Genomic DNA, 22,470 nt, shown 5'->3' with positions numbered 1-22,470 from the left:
CAGGCCACAGGTATTCCGCAACCCTAGTAGTCGCTTCCTGGGTGTAGTGACGCTTGCGCTATTAAGGCGAACCCTACAAACTCCACCCGATAGCGGATGAGTGTAGTGACGCTTCCCCTATTAAGGGGAACCCTATAAATCTCCACCAGATAGCAGAGGTAGGGAAATTTGCATCCGATACCATCGCAGAATTGTCTGAACTCCTGGCTTACACCTTCCATTCTACTTCGAACTAGACGACCACAATCGCCCTTGGTACAATGCTACATGTAGTGTGTCTAGCCTGCACGCCGTGCCGTGTGGGATACTAACTGACTTCACCAAATCAGCCATCCACTGAAAGGAACCGAGGATGGCCTCAGAACCCAAGCAGCAAGCGTCGTTCGTGCCAACAGTAGCTGGTTGCTCCCATGCTCTCGATACTCGTCAGCAAAGCCTTCTCCACATTTTGGATGAGAGCTCCTGGCAAACAACAGAGGGCACACTGGCATTCTTTCCCACCCTGCTGGCTATTTCCTTAAGGGGCTCCGTTACCCGCCTAACGCTGGAGCTCCCAATGACTAGCGTATTCGCCGTCTGCAATTTTCCGGACTGGGCAGGAAAATCGGCCACTGCCCCAACAGTAGAGGGCTCCCGTGCTGGTTCAGAAGTATTATCAACACTGGGTAGTACTTCGTACCCGTTCCTATGGTAGTACTTCGTACCCGTTCCTATGGCGTAAGGAGCCGGCCGTGCGGCCCCTTCCGTCTTCGGCACCAAAGATGTAGAAGGTTTCGTTATTGGTGTCCCGATGTCGCCGCAGCTTTGAGCAATAGCCAGACTGTGGCCAACGCAGCTGTTTATGTACAGCAACCAATTCTCCTCATGTCCGCTAACAACAAGCACAGTCCCTATCCATACCGTACTGTATTAAGTGTGTATACCAGTCGGTTGTATGGAATCAGTGTAGTAAGATAGATCGATGCACAGAATGACAGAAAAGGGCTATAGTGTTTGGATATACCCCTGATCACACATACACTAAGCTGCTTGATTTGTTGGTATTTAGGCATACGATTCTGGTTTAACGGATACTGAGACACTGTATTGTAACTTGACTGATCCGCCAAATCACACTACGTTGATCTCAAATAATATATCTAGAATTATTTCGGACATTGAGTGAAACCTTAAAGTCGATATTCCAGCAGTCTGGTAGCTGCGCGGGATCTAACCATCAACGATTGACTTCAGCTGGATATCACATATTTAAAGAAACTTATGGGCTCTTTTCCTCTCCAAACAGACCATTATCAAGGCCAGTGGCGTTCATGTCTCTGGAGGATGACTAATTTTTTGTCCTGTGTGTTTACTTCTTACATTAATTAAAATTAAATAAAAAAGACTGTCGAATTGTACATTCCTGTTGAAGTCTCTGCCTTTCATGTGCATTTTTACGATTCTGCTGTCTCTACCTTGATCTACAAGCACAGGTCAACGAAAGTTTCAACGATCTCTATTACTTTCGAAGGAGGTTTCTACTTGTGGGTCCATAACTAATAAAGGGCTTTTTGGAAACGGAAATTCCACAGTTATGCTGTGACCAATGTAGATGCCAGATTCTAGCTCGACGGCTTGTCTATATACACCGTCTGACAAAAAGAGTGAAGCACGCAAAAGACTTAGTCGGATGTCAACATAACTTTGTACATGTACAAACTATCAGCGGGTACGTAAATGATTAGAGTAGTACATTTCTGTGACAGGCAGAACGGCCATCAGAGTACATTAGTATTGTTTCCTGCTTAGTGTTGTTGCCAGGCCTTGTAGAGTATATAAAAAACATGAACAGTGTCAGCTGTTGAGTGGTCACGATGAACACGGAGACAATGCGTCCTCGTACGAGACAGCATTATCAGCACATTATAGAGTTTGAAAAGGGCCTCATTTCGGGTCTCCATTTGGCCGGTTGGTCGAATCGTGCAATGTCCAGATTAAATGGGCATTCTGATGCAACAGTGGTCCGATGTCGGACTGCATGGCAACGCGATGGCAAGCACACTTATCGTCAAGGATCCAGTCGAACACGTGTGACCACCACAACGGAAGATCACCGAGCACATCGTAATACCCTCACACCTACACCTGTCGTCCAAGAGCGAGTAATGGAGCCCCTGCAACGTTCTGTGTCATCCCACAGTATTGGTCAGAGAATTGCAGCAGCCGGACTAGGAAATGACTGGTCTATGCGTTGGCTGCTGTTGATACCACAACACAAGGGGCTGAAATGGGAGTGGTGCAATAACTGGGAAGCGCCGACTGCTGATTAACGGCGTCACAGTGCGTTCAGCAATAAATCACCGTTCTGCACCATCGGCGAGTATGGGCACGACTGGTGGGAGGTCTCATTCTTCCATTGTTTTGGAGAGACACAGCGATATTACTTCTGGCGTCACGGTGTGGGCAACCATCGGATTTGACTTCATGTGACAGCTGGTAGTGATTGAGGGAATTCTGACGGCACAGCGGTGCGTCTCGGACATTCTATATCGTCATGTGTTACCTTTCATCCGAAAATATCACGGTGCCATTTTTCGAAAGGGCAACGCTCGTCCACACATGTTACGCGTCTCCGTGAACTGTCTGTGTGATGTTGAGGTACTCTTATTGCGAACAAGATCCCCAGATCTGTCCCAGATAGAATACGTTTGGGACCAGATCGGTCGTCAACTCTGTTCCAGTCCCAGTATTCGTGGTATTGAGGACAAGTTGTGGGCCAATTTGCCTCAGATATGGATAAAACGGCTTTATGACAGACTTTTCACTCGAATTAGTGCAAGCATCAAGGCCAGGGTGGGTGAAACCTCATATTGATAAGTGGGGTCATACAGAAAAGTTGTTTGTAAATTTAATTCGATTTTGAAATCACTGAATTAATGCGTAAAGTTAATTTCGTTTCCTCCTCTCCTTTTGCGTGGCTCACTTTTTTGTCAGTCTGTGTACAAGAATGTGCGACTGAGAGTTGCTAAGCGAACCCGAAACTAATATCTAAAAAGTTAAATGTACGTAGATAAAATAAAGACAGTTAAGAGTAGGAGTGGAACTTCTGTTTCCAAAAGTTTACGGAAGCAGAATCTGTTTTAGGAGACGATGGACAGCATCTGAAAGGGTGTGGTTAATCCGAGTTAAAGATTTTCTGGCATACTGTCTAGGAATGAGGAGGCTGTTGTTCTGGAGAATGCCTACAGATTTAATCTCATCAGATTTAGTCTCACCCTCCACATCTCAAAAAATAGAGTAGATTGGGAATGCTTTCTATTTTAAAGGTATAAACTCGAATCTTTAAAGCAAGCTTGTGCCAACAAGTGGCAGCTTTATTCACCTAGAGTTGGTGATGTAGCGGTCCTCGTCCAGAACGCTGTTGATGGCAGTTTCCCTGAGGGCTCCGCCGGCCGCAGCATATGAAGACGCCAGGTAGGACTGGGATGGGTCCCACTCGGATCGTCTCCCAGTGTCGTCAATAGACTCATACTCATAAGCTTTGTATGGAGGCTTCAGACTTGGATGTAAGTAGCCAAGGTATCCCTGAAACACATGTCAGTTTTGATAAAACATCTGTATGTATACGGTACAAGGTTATTACAGATGACTGAAGTGATTTCACCACTAGACTAAAAACAGTTTTTTTTTTAGCCATTTTCCACTTTTTTCCACCAAAGCGCAGTAGTTAGCAGTTACTAAAGATGAATACAGGCGCTGAGAAGACGTTCGATTTTTAATTTAATTGGCATCATTCTGTTACTGTAATGTGACATTTCTGAACTTGATTTCACAATGACGCACCAAGAGCTAACTCTATTGGACGAAACTTCGAGCAATTTTAAGGGCATGATTCCCCTGTAAGGAAAAATCGACGGGCCCGCTGATAGTGACTGAAGAAATAGATGAAGGTGGAAGGGCAGATTTCCTAAAGAGCTGCAAAAGTCGAGGAGGAGGAGGTTAGTGTTTAACGACCCTCGGACAACGAGGGCATTAGAGGCAGATCACAAGCTCGGATTAGGGAAAATAGGGAAGGAAATCGAACGTGTTCTTTGAGAGGAACCATCCCGAAATTTGTCTGAAGCGATTTAGGTGAATGACGGAAAACCTAAATCAGGACGGCCAGGCGCGGGTTTGAACCGTTGTCCTCCCGAATGCGAGTCCAGTCTGCTAACCACTGCGCCACCTCTCTCGGTGCAAAAGTCAACAGCCAGAGAAAGTGATCGAAACATTCTTTAATCTAACGTTTAAAAGATCTTACGCAAGCTTCCGAAACATAAATCCCATCGCCTGCAATCACTAGAAGCTCCTACGCCAGAATACATAGCGAGTCGCTTTGAGGTTTTGACACGAATGGAACAGCTTTTGGGAAAAAAATTAACTTTAACGTTGAACAAACTTTTTAAAGATTGTTACAATGAATAAAAGAAAGCCCGCTCCTCCTGAACGTTGGTCCAGCGTCTTAACTACTACCACTTCACTAAGTACTGTGATCGGACTCAGTATGCGAATCTGGGGCACCAACACATCCCGCCGTATTGAGCAGCATGTTCACGACTCACCAAAAGTAAATATGTTCTATGCGATCTTGCAGTTTAAAGTTTAGGGTTTGTTTTTATTTTCTTGAAGGAATAAACAACTGTGGGACACGTATAGCTTGACATGCCGTGAACTTCATCTACCAACAGGATGGTTCTTCACTAAACCCTCAACTATTCGTGGATACTGGAAAACGACACGGGGATACCAATGGATTGACTGTGCTAGGAACAACGATCAGATATTCCTGAGAGGACTTCCACGTTCATAAACTTAACTTCACTTTTTTTGGGGGAAGGGGGGGAAGGCTACTTGAAAGATTGTCTTTGTGCCAACTTTATCAGCATACCTACCAGAATTATGGGCTGTGGGCTGTAATGTCTTCGAAAAATTGGTATGAATACGTTACATCTAATGAGGGAGAGACAACGACCACAAGCCACAAAAACATTAATACTATCCATATGACTAAAAAATGGTCTGTAATGTTGTGTCAAAAAACACATCTACGATTCATTAGTGAAACCAGTTCAGCTATTTGTAATAATCCTGTTTATTCCTTCTTTATTTTAGTACGTTATGAAAGTTTTATTTATTTACTGTGTTATGTAAGTTTTTTACGAAAAAAGAAGTGAAGGCTGTTTGTAAAACTATAATAGCTAACAATCCTTATCTCATTACAATAAAACATATGATATGCCTAAGTATTAGAAGCCCATCATTACCCTGTCGTAATCACTCTCCAGGTCTCCGTCTTCCTTGATCGGAGAAAATGGCGGGTGTATTTTAGGGTCAGAGAGCTGCCTACGATGACCCCGTATCTTCCGGGAGCGTCCCATTATGGGGGAGGCAATCTTCCTCTGGATATCCAACCTAAGCAAAATGTAGAGAAGTGCAGTTTTTAATACCATTTACTAAAATGTACAAACACATTAGCAGGTCAACAATAATATGCATGAGCATGCACAAATAATGTCTGTTCACCAAATCTGGATAAAAAAGTTTTGATGTTACCTTCTAGGTTTACACTCAGAAATAATGCGAGATAGAGGAATCATACACTACCCTTGATTGTAATGGTAGAACTCAAGTTTAACATGGCAATGGAATACTTTGTATTGTTTTACTAGCTACAAACATTAAAAATGAAATTCTTTCTGTATAGATATATGGAGCTGTTTCATTTTAAACTCGATGATTTTTCGGAGTCCGTTTCCAGGGTGTTGTTCAAAGTAGTCTTCGTTTCAACAAATCCTTTACTTAGGGGCTAGTCGAAAGGTCGGTTCATGTTGGGCATTACATCACGTCACAACAATACATTCAGCCATGAATTTCAAATACTGAGATTCACACCAGCCGTCAACAGCACGGCACCACACCGTCACTTCATGACTCTGACGTTGACAGGATGGGAGCGTCATTTGACAGTTTAATCTAGCAGAGCCTCGTCCTATGCTAACATCTGAATTCAATCTATTTTTGTTATGCTTACTCAGATATTTATGCATCCATCGTTAAGTATTTGCATAGTTCATGCTGGCACAAGTGATTTCAACTAGCTTTTATGCAGTGGGCTTTGCATGTTAGAAAACATGATTACACATTGTATAATACTGCACACCACACCTTACCTAAAATATAGTGATCAACTAACACAAACCATACGACGGAATATTGTTTCATAGTTATTTACACAAATATTGTGGAAATGGAAAGTGCTATTGATGTGTGATTTTGGTTTTCACGGAATGGATTCGTTGTCAGAGGCTCGTATTGTTGCCAATCAATAGATTGTAATAATACTTAGAAAGTGTTTTTTTGAGTAAACATCCACTTTTTAAATTGAGCAATGCCTATTGACATTAAAAAACTAAAAGTAGGGTAAATTACAATGCCGGTGGTGTTTGTTGCAGAATACTAACGTACGTCGTTTACGAGATATCGTATTTTGATAGGTTCTCATATCGACACTTCTGCAGTGCCTGTAGTAGCACACACTAAAGAACAACACAAGTGGATACACTGGTCATGTGGATCCTGACCAGTAACAAGACAGTTGACCATCACAGCTTATGTTCAAAATAACACCGACACCGGCAGTGGCAATACATGCTTCCAGTGTGATATGGAATAATTGCTATACATGTGCTGGCATTTCAACGGAGATGTCCGAGCAGGTTGTAGTAATACGTCGTTGCATATGAGGTGTAATTGGTATGTCCTTGTAGACAGCGTCTTTCAGCTTTCCCAAAAGAAAAAGGTCTACAGGCGTCAAATCCCTGTCCTCTGCGTTCAATCCACAGATTTAGAAACAATTCGTGAGGACATGCTGTAGTACTTCGTGGGCTATGGACTAGACAGCCGTCATGTTGGTACCACATGTTCGTCCTAGTCTGCAGAGGAGCGTGTTCTGGCATCCGTGGAAGATGGTCTATTAGAAGGCAGCGACACTTGTGCATATTTAGTGTTCCGTCTATGAAAAATGGGCCTATGAGCTGATGTTCCACTATCCTATACCACACGTTTAGTCTCCATAGACGCTGACGTTCCACCTGACGAAGCCAATGGGGATTGTCAACAGGTGAACAGCGCATGTTTCGGCTGTTTATCTGGCCATGATTGGTAAACTTGGTATCATCACTTGTCAAGATACATGATACGTCTGCAGTGTACTACCTTAATACCGATGTGCAGAAGCTAACATTATTCTCATATACGTTTGCATGCAGCTCTTGATGGAGAGAGATGTGACAGGGATGGATCCTGCACTATTTGATCAAAAGTATCCGGACATCTGGCTGAAAATGTCTTAAAAGTTCGTGGCGCCCTCCATCGGTAATGCTGGAATTCGGTATGGTTGGGCCCACCCTTAGCCTCGATGACAGCATCCACTCTCGCAGGCATACGTTCAATTAGGTGCTGGAAGGTTTCTTAGGGGAATGGCAGCCCATTCTCCACGGAGTGCTGCGCTGAGAAGAGGTATCGATCTCGGTCGGAGAGGCCTGGCACGAAGTCGGCGTTCCAAACATCCCAAATATGTTCTATAGGATTCAGGTCAGGACTCTGTGCAGGCCTGCCCATTACAGGTATGTTATTTTCGTGTAACCACCCCACCACAGGCCGTGCATTATGAACAGGTGCTCGATAGTGTTGAAATATGCAATCGCCATCTCCAAATTGCTCTTCAACAGTGGGAATCAAGAAGGTGCTTAATACTTCAATGTAGGGCTGTGGTGTGATAGTACCAAGCAAAACAAGGGGTGCAAGCCCCCTCCATAAAAAACACGAACTCAACATAACACCACCGCCTCCGAATTTTACTGTTGGCAGTACACAAGCTGGCGGATGACGTTCATCAGGCGTTCGCCATATCCACACCCTGCCATCGGATCTCCACGTTGTGTACCATGATTCGTCACTCCACACAATGTTCTTCCACTGTTTAATCGTCCAATGTTTACGCTTCTTACTCCAAGCGAGGCATCGTTTGGTACTTTACCGGCATGATGTGTGGCTTATGAGCAGCTGTATCGACCATGAAATCAAAGTTTTCCCACCTCCCGCCTAACTGTCATAGCACCTGCAGTGGATCCTGATGCAGTTTGGAATTCGTGTGTGATGGTCTGGATAGGTGTCTGCCTATTACACATTACACCCTCTTCAACTGCCGACAGTCTCTGTCAGTCAACAGACGAGGTTGTCCTGTACGCGTTTTTTGCTGTACGTGTCCCTTCACGTTTCCACTTCACTATCACATCGGAAACAGTGGACCTAGGATGTTTAGGAGTTTGCAAATCTCGCGTAGAGACGTATGACACAAGTGACACCCAATCACCGGATCACGTTCGAAGTCTGAGTTCCGCGTAGCGCCCCATTCTGCTCTCTCACGATGTCTAATGACAACTGAGGTCGCTGATATGGAGTACATGGCAATAGGTGGCAGCACAATCCACCTAATACGAAAAACCAATGTTTCTGGGGTGTCCGGATACTTTTGATCATATGATGTATGTCGATGGAGAACGCGTAGGATACTTGCCTGACTCATGCCACTTCCTCGTGCGATTTCATAGAAACTAAAGTGTGGATCAACTGCAACAGCAGCAAGAGCATTAATTTCCCCTTCTTTCGTCGTCACTTGTTTCCTTATGTTACTTTGCCTAGGTGTTGCACTGGCTCTTTCACGTAGCTGGTTGAAGAGGTTGATAAATAACTGTCGAGATGGTTGCTGTCTATTGGGATATCTTACTGCATACACCGTAGAAGAGCGAACAACATTGTTCATGCACTCTTCATACACCATGAGAATGCTGGCTTTTTTGCATTGGTAAATCCTATAGTCCTCTCACGACGTACTGCTTGGATTGGCACACTAAGTAGAAAGTCGCAATGCGCTCCAGGAACACAAGCCCACTGTAAGCAAACATAACCTCGTATCTAGCAACTAAGCGGGTTGAATAGCACAAGCAGCCGTCGGTGTGGAAACTTTCCAAAATACGATATCTCGTAAACGACTCGCACTAGAATTCTACAACAAACACCACTGACTTTCTAATTTACCCTACTTTTAGTTTGTTAATGCCTTTAGTCATTGTCTCATTAGAAAAGTGTATTTTTAAACACAAAATACACTTTCTAAGTATTACCACAATCTGTTGACTACCAACCCCTTCTGTGAAAACCGCATATCCATCTCACTTTTCGCAATATTTGCGGTGCAAGTTTTAGGTGAGTCAACCTGTATACAATTTGCTAAAAAGGTAAATATGGATCTACATGCTATTAATAAAAAAAAGAAGTCGTATATAAGAGACGATCAAAAAGTTTCGGTTTGAGGGTTTTGCTGCAGCATATATGCAACCAAGAGCGATTACGATGCGGGTATGTAAGCACCGACGTGTAGGCAAGCTACTAGTGTGGCCTTCGAACGGAAAAATTTTGATCGCCCCTTGTAAAAAGGATAGAGAAAAATTCACGTACTCTGTTTTCACAGCAGGATTTCTTGCGTACTAGCTATACGAAAATATCCGTAAAAAAATTTCATTCTGTGTTCATATCCGGTATGAAACAATTGTCAAGAAATAGCAAAACTGGAAAAAAACTGCAGTAACGTATGAGTTAAGTATTTTTATCAATATGCAGTTTATGCTGTGCTTAGCGTTGGGAGTGTTCCATGTGGAGGGTTTCATTCTGTGAGAGGGCGTATTTGTTCTGGTTTGTTAATTTTAGTTTGTGGTGTGGCATCTGGCTGTTTAATCAACGTAGGGCTTGTCTTGTACAAGATGCGTGCAATTCCTAAAGAGAAACACAGAACTAAGAATACAATATATTTATTATTTCATTTTTAAAGACGTATTTTACCTTAAAGCATATACTGTATTCTGTTGTCACACAATACACTTGCCCATGCTTTTCGGTCGATTGTTAGCATTGCATCCCTCTTTTTCAGTTATATCCCTTTTTTCTAAGTAAGAAACACTTTCACCACTGATTTCCTCCTTGATCAACCCCTGCTTCTCCTAGGTGGCTCTCTTTCAACTATAAGCATCATCACTTAGGTATATAATTTTGCATTGCGGTCTACCCACCTGTCGTTGGCTCCATCTATTAATACCGATAATCATTGTTGCTACTTTATTTTTAGGGGATTACGGTACCAGTAAGGCTAGTCAGCCACGTGGAAGATCATTTCTAAATTACGTTACTATTTTCGTTGGCATCATAATGTAATAATTAATTATAAGCTGTGTCTGAAATGTTCGGTGATTTCTCTCAGAAAATAATAAAGGAAACAAGTGTTCAAAAACAAAAGATCTTTACTAGCCTCCAAAGTAATCACCATTAGCTACAACGCACTTCAGACATCGATTCTAAAGCTGATGCTAGCTCCCTGTGGAATTTCTCGAAATCCGCACCGTTACCTGGTGCTATCGATACGATCTGGAGACCGAGCAACAGTCAATGGCATGGTGTTCGTCGTCTTCCCCGCCTCCGTCGGGCAGAAATTAATGATGCTGTCGAAAAAGCCGATCCACATCCTCTTAATCTTCTTTTTTTTGGGGGGAGGGGATGGAGGGGAGGGGGCGGACGGAGGGGAAAGACGAAGAACACCGCGCCACTGACTGTCGCTTGGTCTCCGGATCGTATTGCTAGAACCAGGCCCTATCTCCTGTGTTGTTGCAGACCAGAGGCGGGTCACAACTAAAATCAGTGTTAGTGCTTTGTTTTAAAATTCTGCAAAAGAAAAAAAAAGTTATTCAGAAACTTGATAAAATCCTAAAAGAACAAAGTCAGTTTTTTGTCTGCTTTAACCTAAACAGATGCCCCACAGAAAGAGACATGTAAACAGGCAGAATAAGGCGCTGCGGTCGGCAACTCCTGTATAATGTAAGTGGCGCAGTTGTTAGATCGGTTACTGCTACTACAATGGTAGCTTATCGAGATTTAAGAGAGTCTGAACGTGGCGTTATAGTCGGCGCACGAGCGATGGGATACAGCATCTCCGAGGTAGCGATGAAGTGGGAACTTTCCCGTACGATCATTTCACGAGTGTACCGTGAACATTAAGAATCCGGTAAAACATCAAATCTCCAACATCGCTGCGGCCGGAAAAAGATCCTCCAAGAACGGGACCAACCGCGACTAAGAGATCGTTCAACGTGACAGAAATGCAACCTATCCGCAAATTGTTGCAGATTTCAATGCTGGGCCCTCAACAAGTGTCAGGCTACGAACAATTCAACGAAAAATCATCGATATGGGCTTTAGGAGCCGAAGGCCCACTCGTGTACCCTTGATGACTGCACGACTCAAAGCTTTACGCCTCGCCTGGGCCCGTCAACACCGACGTTGGACTGTTGATGACTGGAAACATGTTACCTGGTCGGACGAGTCTAGTTTCAAATTGTATGGAGTGGGTGGACGGATATGGAGACAACCTCATGAATCCATGGACCCTGCATGTCAGCAAGGGACTGTTCAAACTGGTGGACGCTCTGTAATGGTGTGGGACACGTGCAGTTGAAGTGATATGGGACCCCTGATACGTCTAGATATGACTCTGACAGGTGACACGTACGTAAGCATCCTCTCTGATCACCTGCATCCATTCATGTCCATTATGCATTCCGATGGCCTTGGGCAATTCCAGCAGGACAACGCGACACCCCACACGTCCAGACTTGCTACAGAGTGACTCCAGAAACACTCTTTTGAGTTTAAACACTTTCGCTAGCGAGCAAACTCCCCAGACATGGACATTATTGAGCATATCTGGAATGCCTTTTAACGTATTATTCAGAAGAGATCTGCACCCCCGCGTACTCTTACGAATTTATGGGCAGCCGTGTAGGATTCATGGTGTAAGTTCCCTCCCGCACAACTTCAGACATTAGTCGAATACATGCCACGTCGTGTTGAGGCACTTCCGTGTGCTCGCGGGGACCCTACACGATATTAGGCAGGTGTACCAGTTTCTTTGGCTCTTCAGTGTAAATTGATACAGCTCAAGCTTGATATATTCATTTAAAAAGGAAATATTTTTTTCTTTTAGTTTTGCGCAGAAAGATCAGTTATTTTCTCCTTGATCTCTGGATTACACCTGCTAAAATGTTTCTCCATTGAAAGCATTGTAAGCACATTTAGTCTTTCCAAATTCATAGCGCTTTTTAGAAAGTTTTTATTCTTTTCAGTGTTGAAAAGCGGCCTAGTTTCTCTTATGTCACAGGTACTGTCATAACGATTTTTATTAGTTTTATAACTGCACTAATATCATCCACATTATTTTCCGAGAGAATTTTCAGTAGCTCAACTAATTTGGAATATTCATAAACTGTAGACGTACAATAGAATAATTTTAGACCAGTTTCAAGCTTTTCTTTCTCAACCTTGGGACATGCTTCAGCTGTCAGCAGTATTTCCTCTGCACAATGTTCATTCTTATAACTAGCGAAGCATTTCTTTTTGAACAATTTAGCAGCTACGACTGTTAAGTAGAAGATTATCTGTCCACCATGTCAACACATGTACAGTCAGACACTTTCTTAGCTTCTGCCGTGATTCTCTTTGAATGACTCTCAAAATACTTTGAAGTTATTAATTCTACAATAGCAGTTTTGAATAATTTTGAATAATTCATTAACCTTAAACACATTAATTTCTCGAGATTGCAATTGATTGTAAATTATTTCACGATGAGGGATGATGTTATGAAACAGCCATACCCAAAACATGAAGTTATTATCATTCAGTTATTTTAAAATTCCTGTTGCTTCTGCAGTGTTTTGATTTACATCTGATGTTCACTGAATTTTAGGAAAGCTGTTTTTTAAATCTTGTAAATTTTTACGAACTCTGTTTGTAGTCTGTATGTTGAAGTTCCATCTTGTAGAAGTTGGACGTGGAATGCTGACGTGCATATAATTCTTTAGAATGGACACACATTGCGGTGATCTTGAAAAGGATATTGGAATAACCAGAATGTTAGAACAAAATATTTTTACCTTTCATGTAATACTTTCTAAATTTCTCATTATAAGATTAAGTTGATGTACATAACAGTCAATGAAATATGCATTGCTGTAAACTGCTTTGATTTTTGGTTAAACTCCTGCCTTTTGCCTTTCATAGCATCTGCACCCCCAGATGTATGAGATCATTTTTGTCCATTTCCTTGAAGAGATGTCTTACTATTCTAAATAGATCTTGATATAGCGCCTGCAGTTTGATCCTCTGGAATAAAGAACCCCCAGAAATGCTCAAATATTTTACCATTCAATGCGTACTATAGAACAAGAAACATTTAAGTGTGTTCCGGAACATCTGTTGTCAGAAGGCGTAAGACCTACAGAAGCAGGTTTTCAAATTGCCGTCCTTATCTCCTTTGCAGCAAGCATTGAAGTATCTCATTCTGGATCGTCTTAGTAACACCTTTGAAGACTGCAGTGGTTTCTCAGTGATTCTTCAAATCTGAATCTAATTCAAATACAATAATTACCAATCCTCTAAATATACCTGGACTAACTGAATCATCATTTTCGTCATGTCCACGTGAGTGAGTTTCAAAGCTTACAGAAAAGAAAATGCAATTTATTATTTTGGAGAAAATTTCACAGTTTTTTTAACCTTTATATTACGCTCATTGAATGAAAATTTGTAGGCCCCATTAAGTTTCTATTAAATACTATCGGTTTATGAAAGTGATAGTGAAACTACGCCATCAACGTGCTCCTTTGATTTCTCATTCTTTTCAGTTTTTTGTTTCATTTTGTTTGCATTTCTCAAACTATCTTTTGACAACGTTACATCACCTTCAAATAGCAAATATGGAAAACAAAGAAATGAATATTTTACTTTACAGCCACAAAGCAGATTTTTCCGTTCTAAGTATTCAGTATTAAAGATACGAATATATTTCTCTTTGTTGCCTATGTGTGGTTATTAGTATAGCATGTATTGAACAGCCTCTTTTCTTAAGTGTAACTTTCTCATGGAGTGACGGCTGGGACAAATTAAGCTGTTGCAGTTCACTTACAGTCACAGAACTTATCTCTCAGAAATGCAAGGCCATAGTTACAGATTTTTGTAAAATAAAAGAACCGAAAAATTGAATCCAATAGAACAGTTCGAAGCAGAATAATAATGTATTTCCACACTCTATCATATTCAAGATCGGTACACGGTTTTTGAGCACAACATTCGTCGACTAAAAAAAATAACTGCTTTACATCAACACTAATCCGAGGGTCGGGACTGCGGAAGCGACAGTGCTCCCTCTCCTCCGTCGCAGCCTCGCGTGTAGCTCCCTACGTGCCTCACAGCCACAGTTCCGTATACAAGTGTTTGAAACTAATTCATAAACTGCGGTATGGCCATTGGCGTTAAGCTTAAGGATTCTGTACTGTACACGTGTAAAGAAAGCGTTCAATCAAAACAGGACTCATTGTAGTAAATATAGCAATACACAAATATTTCGAATATTACCTATAGGCAAATAGCATATTTGGAAACTGAACCCTTCATTACTTTCAGTGACGTGTTGAATACAGCAGATCAAAAGGTATGTGTGCATCGGTTGTGAATCACATACAAAGCCGATTACTCGTAGACATCTTCGATTAGAACATCATACGCTTACGCTAGCCCTTTTGTAAATAATTAATAATAATTAATCATTCTGTTTCTGCAGAAGTATTCTGTATATATTTGGTGTTACATAAAGGTACGGCCAAACTTTCAGGAAACATTCCTCACACACAAAGAAAGAACCTATGTTATGTGGACATGTGTCCGGAAACGCTTACTTTCCATGTTACAGCTCATTTTATTACTTCTCTTCGAATCACGTTAATCATGGAATGGAAACACACAGCAACAGAACGTACCAGCGTGACTTCAAACACTTTGTTACAGGAAATGTTCAAAATGTCCTCCGTTACCGAGGATACATGCATCCACCCTCCGTCGCATGGAATCCCTGATGCGCTGATGTAGACCTGGAGAATGGCGTATTGAATCACAGCCGTCCACAATACGAGCACGAAGAGTCTCTACATTTGGTACCGGGGTTGCGTGGACAAGAGCTTTCAAATACCCCCATAAATGAAAGTCAAGAGGGTTGAGGTCAGGAGAGCGTGGAGGCCACGGAATTGGTCCGCCTCTACCAATCCATCGGTCACCGAATCTGTTGTTGAGAAGCGTAAGAACACTTCGACTGAAATGTGCAGGAGCTCCATCGTGCATGAACCACATGTTGTGTTGTACTTGTAAAGGCACATGTTCTAGCAGCACAGGTAGAGTATCCCGTATGAAATCATGATAACGTGCTCCATTGAGCGTAGGTGGAAGAACATGGGGCCCAATCGAGACATCACCAACAATGCCTGCCCAAAAGTTCACAGAAAATCTGTGTTGATGACGTGATTGCACAACTGCGTGCGGATTCTCGTCAGCCCACACATGTTGATTGTGAAAATTTACAATTTGATCACGTTGGAATGAAGCCTCATCCGTAAAGAGAACATTTGCACTGAAATGAGGATTGACACATTGTTGGATGAACCATTCGCAGAAGTGTACCCGTGGAGGCCAATCAGCTGCTGATAGTGCTTGCACACGCTGTACATGGTACGGAAACAACTGGTTCTCCCGTAGCACTCTCCATACAGCGACGTGGTCAACGTTACCTTGTACAGCAGCAACTTCTCTGACGCTGAGATTATGGTTATCGTCAACTGCACGAAGAATTGCCTCGTCCATTGCAGGTGTCCTCGCCGTTCTAGGTCTTCCCCAGCCGGGAGACATAGGCTGGAATGTTCCGTGCTCCCTAAGACGCCGATCAATTGCTTCGAACATCTTCCTGTCGGGACACCTTCGTTCTGGAAATCTGTCTCGATACAAACGTACCGCGCCACGGCTATTGCCCCGTGCTAATCCATACATCAAATGGGCATCTGCCAACTCCGCATTTGTAAACATTGCACTGACTGCAAAACCACGTTCGTGATGAGCACTAACCTGTTGATGCTACGTACTGATGTGCTTGATGTTAGTACTGTAGAGCAATGAGTCGCACGTCAACACAAGCACCGAAGTCAACATTACCTTCCTTCAATTGCACCAACTGGCGGTGAATCGAGGAAGTACAGTACGTACTGACGAAACTAAAATGAGCTCTAACATGGAAATTAAGCGTTTCCGGATACATGTCCGCATAACATCTTTTCTTTATTTGCGTATGAGGAATGTTTCCTGAAAGTTTGGCCGTACCTTTTTGTAACACCCTGTATTTACAGCGTTGGCGTTGTCAAATAATGGGCTATGACTTAAAGACCAGTTTACAAAATCGAAGTGGATATCCATAGCAAAAAACAGCCTGATCGATAATGCGCATTAAGGACACATGCAGCGCTTTATACTCCGCGTAGTTGATGATCTCTACTTTCTCCTCAGGTTTTAAATACAACAGAACGATAGTCGCACGGCACATACAAACGTCTCCGGCCTTGATGCATCTCGTAACATGGCTGGAGTTGCTTCGCAGGTAGGTGTCACGATTGACGTTTTCCAGGTAAATATGTTTCATTTTCTGGAAATTCGTCATCGGGAGAGAGGTTCAGAGGTTCTCTCTGTCTGTTACATTGGTCGGTGGTCGCCCAAAAACGAGCTGTACTACAGCTAACGAGCAAAATATTATTGATGAAATACGCCAACAACCCCCCACAAAGTATACGTGACGCACTAGGGTAGCTGCATGTCTTGCAACGTATGGTCTTTGAAGTGTGTCACAGTGAATGGCGCCAACCGGTGTGGCCGAGCGGTTCTAGGTGCTTCAGTCTGGAACCGCGCGACCGCTACGGTCGCAGGTTCGAATCCTGCCTTGGGCATGGATGTGTGTGATGTCCTTAGGTTAGTTAGGTTTAAGTAGTTTTAAGTTCTAGGGGACTGATGACCTCAGAAGTTAAGTCCCATAGTGCTCAGAGCCATTTGAACCATTTTGAACAGTGAATGGCTACACCTCTGTTATTATTCGTTAAATCAACACCAGCACTACAAGACTTTTCGTTGTTGATACTGTTGTCTAGAGGAAAGCATCATCATTCGATGATCGTAAGGAAAAACAAATTTCTTGAAATGTGGATAAATGTAACAAAAGTAAGACGAAGATGTGTACAGAGCCATTTTTCTTCGGTCAGCATAAGAATGGAAACGGACAGAAAACTCCACCACATACTGTAGAGTGGTCAGATGCATGTACGGTTCCAACACCAATAGATGTGGTTTCATCCAAGGATCCAGGTCCCGTGTCAAAGTTAGTATCTCACGATGCAACCACACGTGAGGACAGTGACTGCCAGACGCAGCAACGAATGACAGACGTGAGCACAAACACGCCCTAGAGAGGTTCCATACGAAGGGGCTGCCGGAAGCTTAATCACGTCAGAGCGCAGCGCCGCTCACCCACTCGGTAATCGTCGCCTACGAAGACAGTATTGTCTTAGCTCATCAGATACGGCTGCAACCTAACCTAACTAATAGTCAGAACAGTGTAGCAAAGTTTATAGCCAATTGTACACTGAGATGAGACTATCATCCTGTATCGTAACAAGTGATATCACCTATAGACTGTGCACGTTTATTCCTGTGCATTCCGTCCCGCTCTGGTCTGCTTAGTGTTCTGCTAATCTCAGCAGTCTAAATATTATTTGTCTTCTCTGTAACATATGTTTAACCGAGTGTAAGCCCCCACGAGAAATGTCTGTAAACGAAGTCGTTCAGTTTCAGGCGCAGAAGATTTCACGACTGCTGCTCAATGCACAGCTGCTGACAACCTTACTGTTGTAACAAGCATCTCCACAACCGGTTGCTGCTCCCAGGTTTCGCCAGTTTAACAGTATTGAAGAGGACAGGTCGCAATACCGTGTCCAACTCAAAGCACACTACACAGCATACAACATTAAAGGCATGGCGCGAATTGCTTTCTTTCTATCAACTGTTGGGGACGGCGTGATTCTTCTGTGTACAAAATTGTTCCCTGACTCTCGTCCGAAAGATATTGCTTATGAGGAGCACGCTCGCAAACTCGACGAACATTATGAAGCACAAATCATGTCGCTGCAATGATGTTTAAATTTTCTCGCCGTAAGAGGCACCATGAACAACCATTAAAACAGTGTACTGGTGAACGTAAAGGGCTGACAAGGTGTTGTAGATCCAGGTCTCTTGTGCAGTAAGTTATAGTGATGTAATCTTACAGTATGGCATCATGCAAAATGTGTCAGGTGCACGTATTCGCACTGCTATTCTAAAATTGTTAGATCTGGATCTGAAAGCAGTTTTGTCAATTGTAGAGTCTCAAAGTATTGTGGACACAACTGAAATTGATTTTAAAGCACCATCTCTTTCTCCTGTTCATAATACACAAGACTCTCAGCATCCACTTCATGCTAATGTTAAATTGAACAAAACAGGGCTCAGATTAACAGTAAAAGTAAAGGTAAAACCTTGCAGTCATGTGGTACACGAGCTGTACTTCAGAATAACAGCCGGCCGGAGTGGCCGAGCGGTTCTAGGCGCTACAGTCTGGAATCGCGCGACCGCTAAGGCCGCAGGTTCGAATCCTGCATCGGGCATGGATGTGTGTGATGTCCTTAGGTTAGTTAGATTTAAGTAGTTCTACGTTCTAAGGGACTGATGACCTCAGCAGTTGAGTCCCATAGTGCTCAGAGCCATTTGAATCATTTCAGAATAACATGAGGTAGTCTTGTCCTCTGTTTTTTTCAAACCACGGCAGAAAAGCTAGTCCTAGTCGTGATGTAAAATGTTTCAAGTGTGGTAAACAAGGTGATATGCAGACCGTCTGACAGTGCAAGCACAGCTGCAGCGTAGCTTTCAGGACGTGAACGTTGTGTCGGCACTGCGATTAATGCTGGTGCCAAGGATTACTTTTCCGTTTTGCAGAAACCATTTGCTGTTGTCCACAGACAGGGGAACAAACTTTTTGTCCAATTAAGAGACGCACAAAAGACAACTAAATTTCAGTTAGACACAGGTGCGTCTGCTCCGTAATCAATACAGACACCTACGAAATGATCTGTAGTCCATGGCTACAGCAGCCTGCTTCTGTTTTGTCTGCAAATAACAGACACGAAATACCAGTACTTGTTGTGTGACGTTACAAAGTATTTTTCATTTGACATACTACGTTATAGAAACAGTACAAACATTTTTGGTTTAGGACTTCTTTGATTTGTTCATCATGTGCATACAAGACAATGTGTTGCAAATCAGTGTTTCAATGCCTCACATTAATGTTTCTGACTTGTGAAATAAGTACTGTGAACTTTTCAGCCAGGGTTAGAAAGGGCTAAAGATTTTGAGACGCACATTAATTTTGAGGCGCATATTACTGCCAAAGACAATGTGCAACCACGATTTTATCATGCTCCATCCGTCCCCCATGCAATACGTGCACTATGGGACTTAACATCTTAGGTCATCAGTCCCCTAGAACTTAGAACTTCTAAACCTAACTAACCTGAGGACATCACACACATCCATGCCCGAGGCAGGATTCGAACCTGCGACCGTAGCAGTCCCGCCATGCAATACGTGAGCAGGTTGCTGAAGAAGTGCAACACTGAAATGAAGTTGAGGTGATACTACCCGTTTCTGCAAGCCAGTGGGCGTCCTCCTTGGTCATTCTCAAAATGAATTCAGGAGGTTCACGTCTGTATGCTAATTTCAAAGCCACAGTAAATCCACAGACTGTCATGGATTCAGTTCCTTTCCCAAGACCAATGGAATTAATGGATAGATTGGGCCAGGGCAGATTCTTATCCAAGACTGATTTGTATGAAGCATACTTATAGTTACCGGTGGACGAGCAGTCTCAGCAATTTTTGTGATCAATCGTCCTTTCATTTACTAAATATCTGGATGATATTGTTGTTATAGGTTGTATCCCTGCTGAATACTTGGCAAATTGAGAGGGTTTGTTTAAAGGGCTTTCTGCAGATAGTTTAAAGTGTAACAAGGAAAAGTGCTCCTCCTTCCACAAAGAACTTGAATATTTAGGACCTCTCATAAATTCACAGGGTATACATCCTGTTTCTTCACACTTATCTGTGATTAAAGATTTGTCAGCACCCCGTAACGTCAAGGAGCTCACGCCATCATTGGGAATTTCACATATTACATTAAGTTTATTGCAAACACTGCACAAATTGCTGCTCTGCTGAACTGGATGCGTTGGGACAAAAAAAATGGTTCAAATGGCTCTGAGCACTATGGGACTCAACTGCTGTGGTTATCAGTCCCATAGAACTTAGAACTACTTAAACCTAACTAACCTAAGGACAGCACACACATCCATGCCCGAGGCAGGATTCGAACCTGCGACCGTAGCAGTCGCACGGTTCCGGACTGCGCGTCTAGAACCGCGAGACCACCGCGGCCGGCAACCCGTTGGGAAAATATTCGCTTTGTGTGGTCCCAAGAATTTCAGAACGCATATCAGCAGTTAAAGGACGGACCGTTAACTCATCATTATGTAATTCATTTTGATCCAGCTAAACCTCTTGTGTTGACTGTGGATGCATCTTCTTACGAGATTGGAGCTGTGCTCTTCCATAGAAAAATGGCTCTGAGCACTATGCGACTTAACTTCTGAGGTCATCAGTCGCCTATAACTTAGAACTAATTAAACCTAACTAACCTAAGGACACCACACACATCCATGCCCTAGGCAGGATTCGAACCTGCGACCGAAGCGGTCGCTCGGCTCCAGACTGCAGCGCCCAGAACCGCACGGCCACTCCGGCCGGCATCTTCCATAGAAATGGTTCATCTGATAGCCCATTGCCTAATTACAATCAACTTGGAAAAGAACACTCACATTATCTGTGATGAGCTCCACCAACATTTTCTTGGCCGAGAGATCTATCTGATTAGCAATCATCAGCCTTTCCATCCAACCCTGGCCCATCATAGACAGCTTAAAAATTGAAAGTTACGCTCTGTTATTGCCTAATTTTCAATAGAAGTTGTTATAAAGGTCCGCAGCACAACAACGAATGCTGACATGTTGTCTCGGTTACCGATCAGAAGTGACACAGTGTTTTATTCGTATGAAACATCATCTTGTCAAATCGATACTCAAGATTTTGAATTTCTTCAAAATTTTCCTTTTGATTTTCGACAAATTACTGTAGCAATTGCTTCTGACTAAGTCATTCAGGCAGTTTTGCAATATTTGCGCCATGGGTGGTCACGTAATTTGAAAGAATTTCGCCGGCCTGAGTGGCCGTGCGGTTCTAGGCGCTACAGTCTGGAACCGCGTGACCGCTACGGTCGCAGATTCGAATCCTGCCTCGGGCATGGATGTGTGTGATGTCCTTAGGTTAGTTAGGTTTAAGTAGTTCTAAGTTCTAGGGGACTGATGACCACAGCAGTTAAGTCCCATAGTGCTCAGAGCCATTTGAACCATTTTGAAAGAATTTCCCCACCCAGTGGTGATCGTTACTTTTTGCATCGTCATGTGCTGTCTCCACAGGTAGGTATTCTGCTTTTCCATACAGGAATGACAGAACACAGGTTGTGATTTGTCACTCTCCCAGCGGGAAGATTTGTCATTGTTGCCTTAAGATCACTGGGGCATAGTTTGCTCAAAGCAACTCGACCGACATCATTTTACCTGGGTGAGCATGGAGGCCTAGATTTAGAAAATGACCCCTCACTGTAATGTGTGTGTAGAGTACGATTTCACTCGGCCGCAACACTTTTTTTCAGTGGAAATGTGTGTCCGTACCATGACAATCCATACACATAGATTTTGCGGATTCATTCCGGAAATATAACGGTTGTTGCTGGTCGACACGTACAAAAAATTTCCTTTTGAAGTCCTCATGACATCCAATACTACTGCTAATACCTTATTCGCTTTGTCCTCTATTTTTGTCTCGAAGATCTTCCTTAGGTCCTTGTCTCGGACATTGGACCACAGTTCACGTCAGCCAAGTTTCAACAGTTTTGTGCTGCAGTTGGCATAGACCATGTAACTACTGATTCTCTTCACCCTCAGTCTAACAGTGAGGCTGAATAGTTCATTCGAGCATTCAAAAGTCAGATGGAGAGTCTCAGTTCCTCCCACGCTCAAGAGCAAGCCTTAAAGATTTTTGTTTCCTCCTACCACTCCTTCGTACATGATGGAAAGTGACTGGCAGAATTATAACACAGTTGTCACCACTGTGCCCTGTTGCATCTTCTGCTGCTGCCATGGTAACAGTTCGTTCTGAGGATTCAGACAAAGTTTCAGCACCAGGATGAAGTATTCTTTAAAGTTTTTGACAAGAAACAGCATTGGAAACACAGAATCATCATCCAAGTATTAAGTCATTCGTCTTACGTCATTCAAGG

The 22,470-nt window shown here is 43.0% G+C and overlaps 1 protein-coding gene across 1 annotated transcript in view; it reads right to left on the bottom strand.

Moving 5' to 3' along the window:
* LOC126471469 (uncharacterized) overlaps nt 1–22,470 on the bottom strand; it is a 268,925-nt gene that overhangs the window by 21,108 nt on the left and 225,347 nt on the right. Inside the window, exons 12-13 of the mRNA XM_050099666.1 lie at nt 5,283–5,430; nt 3,362–3,564 (exon numbers count right to left, since the gene is read on the bottom strand). Coding sequence (XP_049955623.1) covers nt 3,362–3,564; nt 5,283–5,430 — 351 coding nt within the window. The remainder of the gene's footprint in view (nt 1–3,361; nt 3,565–5,282; nt 5,431–22,470) is intronic.

This window comes from Schistocerca serialis, chromosome 3, assembly GCF_023864345.2.
Source record: "Schistocerca serialis cubense isolate TAMUIC-IGC-003099 chromosome 3, iqSchSeri2.2, whole genome shotgun sequence".
NCBI classification, from domain to species: domain Eukaryota; kingdom Metazoa; phylum Arthropoda; class Insecta; order Orthoptera; family Acrididae; genus Schistocerca; species Schistocerca serialis.
The sequence above is the reverse complement of the archived record's forward strand: the minus strand, read 5'-3'. Positions and strand labels throughout refer to the sequence as shown.